General features: G+C 67.1%; 1 protein-coding gene across 1 annotated transcript; it reads right to left on the bottom strand.

Annotated features, from left to right (window-relative positions):
* Positions 1–2,792: 2,792 nt before the first annotated feature.
* Positions 2,793–7,286, bottom strand: CDC6 (cell division cycle 6). Its single transcript, XM_031507051.3, has 12 exons — positions 6,810–7,286; positions 6,369–6,620; positions 5,906–6,148; positions 5,266–5,465; positions 5,015–5,178; positions 4,772–4,878; positions 4,534–4,673; positions 4,348–4,448; positions 4,145–4,209; positions 3,796–3,995; positions 3,555–3,695; positions 2,793–3,425 (listed from the first exon to the last, which is right to left on the bottom strand). The coding sequence occupies exons 1-12, from the start codon at positions 7,003–7,005 to the stop codon at positions 3,336–3,338; spliced, it is 1,899 nt and encodes a 632-aa protein (XP_031362911.3). The 5' UTR covers positions 7,006–7,286; the 3' UTR covers positions 2,793–3,335.
* Positions 7,287–7,418: the final 132 nt, after the last annotated feature.

The raw sequence follows: 7,418 nt of genomic DNA, 5'->3' as shown, positions 1-7,418 counted from the left end.
AGGGGATGGCGATGGAGATACGGACATGGACACAGGCTACCCAGCCACATTCTGGCAGCCCAGAAAGGGCGCCCAATGCCCTGCACCCACCAGCACAGCCCAGACCCTGGGAGGGCTGGGAGGGCAGCGGGGCAGGAGCTCCCCTGGGAAGGCACACATGTGAGGAGTGTAGGCAGCTTCACCACAAGCCCCGGGGGGAGTCACACTAGCCCTGCCGCTGCTGCCCAGAGCCCTGGGATACCTGTCAGGATCCCACGGTACCCACACAGGAGGGTGATGGCCCGCCAGGCCACTCAGCACATTCCCGTGCCTCAGTTTCCCCCGTGTGCTCACCAGAACGATGTTGTACACCCCGGCCGGGGCACCCCCAGCCGGGAGCAGCCGCTGGGCCCCTCCCCGCACACCGGGGCCGCGGCGGCGAGGCCCAGGCGCCGGCATGTGCTCAGCCCAGTGGAATGTGCCAAATCACTCCCAGATGTGCACGGCGGCCAGCCCGACCCCCCCCCCCCCACTCCGCTCCCACCGGGGCAGCCACCGGCCACCGGGGACCCCCGGGCGCAGCCCCGCGGCACCGAGCCCACCGCCGGCCGCGGGGCCCGGCCCCGTCCGTGCCGCGGCGTCGCGGCCCCGAGGCGCGGCGGGGCGGGCAGGGCAGCGGCGGGAGGCGCCGCCGGCACCGGGTGGCCGCGTCCCCGGTGCCACCGGCGCCCCGCAGACCGCGGGCGGCGCGGGGTCGTGCGGGGCCGTGCCCCGCAGCCCCGGCCCCGGTGCCAGGCGGGAGCAGCCGGGCGGAACGGGGCTGTCAGATGGAATCTGGGCGCCGGCGGTGACGGCGCGGCGGGAGGCGGCCGTGCCCGCCACGTGGCCGCTTATGTAAGGAGAGTGCAAGGGAGGACAACGAGGCAGCCGGGGCACCGGGGACACCGAGCCCCCGCCGCGCACCCGGGCGGCTGCGCGGCCGGACACGCGTGGGGCTGCCCACGGCGCAGCTGTGTGTGTGCGGGGACAGGGGACGCGGGCATAGGTGTGCTGCAGCCGGGGGACAGGGCTCCCCACACCGCTGCTGGGTGTCCCGGGCTGTCCCCTCGCCACGCTGCTCCCAGCCCCGCCGTGACGAACGGCTCCGGCGGGAGCTCCGGCACCCACGCGCTGGGATCCAGCTGCGCCATCGATTTTTCATCCACTGCGGCACAGTGGAGCTGGGGCTGGCACCGGCATGGCCAAGGGGGGGCTGTCCCCATCCCCACGCACGCAGCCAGGACACCCCAGGGATGCTGTCCGGACTGGCAGCCCCCCAGCCTTGCCGTGGGGTGCCCACCATGGCCAGTCTGGCCCAGAGGTGGGAGTGTCCCTGTGCCCTGCCTGGGCCACCATCACCTCAGCCATCACCACGGGGGGACACGGGGGGCCGGGGATGGAGCAGCTGGGGTGACAGAGGGAAAAGGATGAGGGAGAAGGAGAGGGAGAAGGATGAGAGAGAAGGGTGAGGGAGAAGGATGAGGGAGAAGGAGAGGGAGGATGAAGGAGAAGGATGAAGGAGAAGGAGAGAGAGAAGGAGAGGGAGAAGGATGAGGGAGAAGGATGAGAGAGAAGGATGAGGGAGAAGGAGAGGGAGAAGGATGAGAGAGAAGGATGAGGGAGAAGGATGAAGGAAAAGGATGAGAGAGAAGGATGCCAGCCTGCACCACCACTGCGTCACCGCAGACCCGCACACTGCCAGGCGCTTCCTTCCTGACACTGTCACCCTGTGCCATCTCACCGTGTGCTGGGGGACCACGTCACTCCCTGGGGCTGGCACGGGGCAGGACGTGGCCGCCGAGGTCCGTGGGGAGCTGGGCACCCCCATGCAGCTCTGCCCACGGGCAGGACGATGCCGGTACCCGCTCAGCCCCAGAGCCTGGCGACGGGCGGCAGGGTCATGGTGCCCGCTGAGCCCCACGGTGTGGGGAGGGGCAGGGACAGGGTGCTGCAGGGCCCCTGAGGTGGTGAGGGCACCGGGACACAGCCCCGAGCGGGCACAGCCCGGGCTGACCCCGGCGCCCGCCCGTGCCGCCGCACACGTCCGACACATGGCAGCGCCGGCTATAAATAGAGCCGGCAGCGAGGGCTGAGCCTGCTCGGGGCCCTCGGGGCTCCAGAGTCCCCCGTGCTCCCCCTGCCTCGGTTTCCCTGCCGCTCCCCACGGCCAACAGGGACCAACGTGTCCCCAAGGTGTCCCCTGGCCCTGCACCCCGTTCCTGGCGGCACCCAGGGCCCGCACCAGGTTCCCCTCTGTGTCCTTGTCCCGGGCAGGCAGCGCAAATGTCCCCGTGTCCTGTGAGCTGCAGGGATGCCACAGGCCCCAGAGCTGAGGGGCAGAGCTGAGGTGGAGCTGGAACACAGCAGGGCCACCCCTTGGGGCCACAGGGAAACTGAGGCACACTGGGGATACCAGCACCCCATCCCTGGCCAGGAGCTGCAGAGGGGCAGCCGGGGGTTCTGGGGGACAGGGTGGGATGGTAGAGGTAGGGTGGGATAGAGGGATGTGAGGCACAAGCAGAGCCTCATGCCCTCCCACTCCCCTCACCCCCATTTGGAGCCCCCAACACCCCCCCCCCGCCCCGATGAGGAAGCTGCAAAATTAGGTCAAAGCGTCCATTATTTAACAGAAACACAGGAGCTGGGGCCAGGAGCTGAGCCTGGGGCTGGAGCCCAGGAGAGGGCTTGGGGAGGACAAGGCTGGGTCCGCACAGCTGTGGGGCAGGCAGGGATTGGGGAAACAGGGGTGAAACACGGGGGACAGGAGCCAGAGCTGAACCAAAATGACTTTATTTCACAGCAGGAGATAAAGGGATGCCCCTGTCCTCTCCCCCCAGGGGTCCCTGCCCCTGCTGTGCCACTGGCAGCACCGGGACCCAGAGCAGGGCTGGCACTGGGAGGATTCTCCCTGCAGCCAGAGTGCTCAAGAGGTTCCAGAGAGCCCCGGAAGGCTCTGAAAGAGCTGGGAGCAAACATGGTCTGGGATTCAGGGCAGGAGCAACACCAGACCTCAGGATCACACCAGGGTGGCAAGGGGGACCAGGAGCACTCACCACTCCCTGCTAAAGGGCTGGGTGGGGGGGGCATATAGGGGCTGGGGGGTGTCCCAGCCTCCCACCTAAGCTCCCAGCACGCAGAAATTACAATATAACATTAATAATATTATAACATTAAAATATTAATAAAAAGACCCCAGACTGACAGGCCCAGGGCCCAACTTTACAAACATCCCAACACTTTGGGAACCACTTCTCTGCTCTTGCCACAGCAGCAAAATCCCCCTTGGGGCCATGGGGAGGGGGCTGCTGTGGGGGGGGTCAGTGCAGCCCCTGGGCCAGGATGCTGCCCACCAGGGCTGTGTCCTGCAGCTTGTGCTCCAGCGCTGCCTCCTCCAGCATCAGGGAAACCTGGGAGGGAGAACGGGGGTGCTCAGCACCGTGCTGCCAGATCCTGCCCCAGTCCCACCACTGGATCGTGTCCCAGTGCTGTCACCAGACCCTGAGGCCACCAGAGCCTGCCCCACCACCCCATGGTACCTTGGCCAGCCGGGCCTCCTTGGCCCTCTTGACCTCGAGGACACCACGCGACTCCAGGAGGGTGACAAGGGACAGACACTCGGCCTGGTCGACGGCGGGGAGCTGCTGCCGCCGGCACACCTGGCTGTAGGTGTCGTGGAGCTGGGGAGGGCAGGGGTGGTGGGGGGGTTACACCACAGCAAAGCACCCAAGAGACACCCCAGGGACACCCACCCACCGAGAGGGTCCCACCACCACTCACCTTCCCCAGGGTCACCTCGCGGGTGTGCGAGTGCCGGGCGAGCAGGAGCAGGGAGCAGAGCAGCACCTTCTGCTGCAGAGGGAAAGTGTCCTGGGCCCCCCGGGATCCCCCCGCCAGCCGGTCCCCAAACACCTCCGAGAGCACCCGGGAGACGTGCAGGAGCCCCACGCGCTTGGGGACAGGGGACACTGGGGAGTCACCTGTGGGACAGAGAGAGGTGAGAAAAGGGAGGTGGTAGTGGAGAGAGGTGCCCCACGAAGGGAGCCCAGACTCCCTCCCACTGAGGCGACCCCAGAGGAGCCCCTGCAGCACAGGCTGCAGGGTTTTGGCTCTGGCAGCACTGACTCACCTCCAGGCAGTGGCTTGAGCAGCGTCTGGCCTCGCACCTCCAGCTCCACCACCTCCACGGCGCGCCTGGGGAGGGACAGCCCTGAGCGCCGGGCAGAGCGGGCACCCCTGGCATGGGCACCCCTGGCACGGGTACCCTGGAGCAGGGAAGCCATGGAGACTCATAGGGACCAAGCTGCCCCAGGTTTTTGGGCACACACTGACCTACAGACATCCAGGGCCTTGCGAGCATCACCGGAGACCGCAGAGACCTTGCGGGCACAGAACTGGAGCGCAGCAGAGTCCAGGACGGGGTCACCTGCCACCTGTGGGGCACCAGGGCTATCAGTGCAGCCACCCATGCGAGCAGAGGAGCCACGTCCCCCCGCTCTGTCATCCCCGTGTCCCCACCTGCCCCAGCCGCTCCTGCAGGATGCGGGTGAGCTGCTCCTTGGTGTAGGGTGGGAAGTGCAGCAGCCGGGGGCTGCCGGCCGGGTGGGCTCCCAGCCTGGCCAGGCTCCGGTCTGTCAGGTCCAGGGCATTGGCCAACCCTGCAGGGTGAGAGGAAGAGGAGGGTGGGGGCTGCAAAGGGAAGTTCCCATCAACCCACTCCAAAGAGGAGCAGCAGTGCTACACCCCACACACTCACCCACGAGGACGAGCCTGGAGCCGGGCAGCTGGGGCCACTCAAAGAGGGTGTAGAGCACGTCCTGGCCTTTGCTCTCCAGCTGGTCCAGTTCATCCAGCACCAGGAGGCTGTGGGAGAGCCCAGATCAACCCCCTGCTCTGTCCCCTCACAGCACTTCAAGCAGGGAGAGCAGAGCTGCTGCCAGCCTGCCTCTCCTGGCATCCAGGGGAATCCCACTGCACCCGCCCCAGACGGGGAACTCACACCATGGGCCCCTTGGCCGTCAGATGCTTCTCCAGGCTCCGGATACACTCCCGGCCAGTGGCCACGGGCAGCCCCAGGTGCTGTGCCAGGGCAGGGAAGACGCTCTGGGGGCTGCCCAGTGCCATGCAGTTCAGCACCACAGTCCTGCTGCCAGCCAGCTTGTCCTGCCAGGAATGGGAATGTTACACTGGCCCCATCCCACTGTCCCCCAGCCCCCACAGCAGCCCCACGGCTGTGGCCGTGGCACAGACCTTGCAGTCGAGCAGAACACGGCTCAGACAGGCTGTTTTCCCAGTCCCGGGGGCTCCGGACACGTAGAGGCTGCCGGGACGGCGCCCCAGGACGTGATCCTGCAGGAACTGCCGGAGGATCATCGTCTCCCGCTCCCTGCCCTGGAGCTGCTCGGGCACGGCTGCATGCAGCACCTGCTTGGCCTGCTGGTAACAGGTACCTGCATGGGGAGCAAGAGGACTCAGGGAGGGAGGTGGCACTGCTGGGACTCCATCCCAACTGATCATCATCCCATCCATGTCTCTGTCCCCATCCCTACCTTCATATATATCCCTAGCTCCATATACCCATCCCTAACCCTGGCTCCATCCCTCACCTCATCCCCATTGCTATCCATTGCTCCACCCTCAACTTGACCCCTATCACCATCCCTTTCCATATTCCCAATCCCTATCCCATCCCTGCATCCCCATCCCGTCCATAACCCCATACCCAGCCCTGCCCACGCTCACAATCCCATCCATAACCCCATACCCAGCCCTGCCCACTCACAATCCCATCCATAACCCCATACCCAGCCCTGCCCACACTCACAATCCCATCCATAACCCCATACCCAGCCCTGCCCACTCACAATCCTGTCCATAATCCCATACCCACCTTCCTGCCTGAAGAGCCGGGTGGGTGGCTGCTGCTTTCTGAGCCCTGAGCTCCGAGGGGTCTCTGGGCTCCGAGTGGGGCCTCCACGGGTTCCCCTGCTCTGTGGGGACGGCCCCGGGCCCTTAGTCTGCTCGGGGGAGGCAGAGGGGTCCCCAAAGAGCAGGCGACGGCCCCGGTTCTCCTTGCTGCGCTTGGCCGGGGAGCAAGGCACGGCATGGGGGACATTGCACAGGTTGTCATCACCTGCAGGGACAACAGGCTGTGGTGACACGGGGCCGCTCTCCCTGGCGGACTTTATGCTTCAGCACCCCCCAAAAACCCAGCGGGAGCAGCTCTTCCTCCCGAAATGGGGGTGAAGCCACAAACGCAGCTGGACCAGACCCATCTGTCTGCCCCAGCCCCCCGGATGGGAAGGGGGATGTGCCGCCCCCCATTCCCGGGGGGTCTCGGCGGAGGGACTCACCCAGGCGTTTGCGGGGGCTCAGGGGCTGCGCTGTGGGGCTCAGGGGCTGTGCTGCAGCCCGGCTGGAGCGTTTGTCCGGGGTGGCCTGGCCGGGGTCGGCGGGGCCCGAGGCCTTGGAACGCGGCGAGGGGCGCAGAGCAGGGGCGTCGGGGTCGCTCTTGGCCGAGGGGGCAGCGAGGCGTCGGGCGCTCCTGGTGCGGGGGAAGGCGATGGTGGGCTGGCTCTGCGGGCTGCTGGTGGCCATGGCGGGGGCTACGGGTGGAGGAAGACAGCGGTCAGAGGGCGGGACCCCGGCCAGGTGAGAAAGACCGCCAGCCCCGCGGGTCCCGGCCACCTTCTACCCCACTAGTCCCAGCCCCCGCCGCGCTGCCCCCCATCTCTGACCCCCATGTCCCCCAAAGCCCCCCCATATCCCCCCGGGTCCCCCCATGCCGCACCGACCTTCTCGCGCCAAATCAGCCCCGGCTCCACACTTCCCGCCACCAGGCCGAGCTAGCCCCGCCCCTTTCGCCCCATTGGCTGCGCCGCTGCCGCCGCCGCCAATCGCCGCATCCGGAGGAAGGGCCGCAACAGAGCAGCCAATCAGCGAGCGTACCCGAGGGAGGGCGGAAAGTGCGGAGCGCGGCGCGCGGGGCATGCTGGGAGTTGTAGTCTGCCTGCGGGTACTCAGCGCTCCCAGCGCTCCCACGGCCCGCACCCCCCACCCAGCCTGCCCCGTACTCCCAGTGCCACCAGTTCCTCCTACACTGCTTCCTGCTGCCGCCCATCTTGTCTATCCACGCTCCCAGTACTCCCCACCGCGCTGCCCCCATGCTCCCAGTGCCCACACATGCCAGTCTCCCCTCCCCCTGCTCCCAGTACCCACAACCCATCTTCCCAGTGTTCCCAGTGCCACATGTAACTCCGATCCTGCCTTCCTACTGCCTCCCTGTGCTCCCAGTACCCTCCACCCTGTCTGCCTAAGTGCCCTGCTCCCAGCACTCGGGGCATCACCTCCAAGAAAGAAAAGGGGTTCTTGGGAACCTCCCACTTAGACAGCATCCTTGACAT

This window comes from Lonchura striata, chromosome 27 (genome assembly GCF_050655825.1).
Source record: "Lonchura striata isolate lonStrDom1 chromosome 27, ASM5065582v1, whole genome shotgun sequence".
NCBI lineage: Eukaryota > Metazoa > Chordata > Aves > Passeriformes > Estrildidae > Lonchura > Lonchura striata.
The sequence above is the reverse complement of the archived record's forward strand: the minus strand, read 5'-3'. Positions and strand labels throughout refer to the sequence as shown.

Excerpts from the sequence above, each read along its gene's own strand:
- CDC6 (XM_031507051.3), bottom strand. The coding sequence starts at position 7,005 with ATGCCCCGCGCGCCGCGCTCCGCACTTTCCGCCCTCCCTCGGGTACGC. Across the intron at positions 3,996-4,144 it reads GCTCAAGCCACTGCCTGGAG|GTGACTCCCCAGTGTCCCCT; the intron begins GTGAGTCAGTGC and ends TCTGTCCCACAG. Across the intron at positions 3,426-3,554 it reads AGGAGGCCCGGCTGGCCAAG|GTTTCCCTGATGCTGGAGGA; the intron begins GTACCATGGGGT and ends TCTCCCTCCCAG.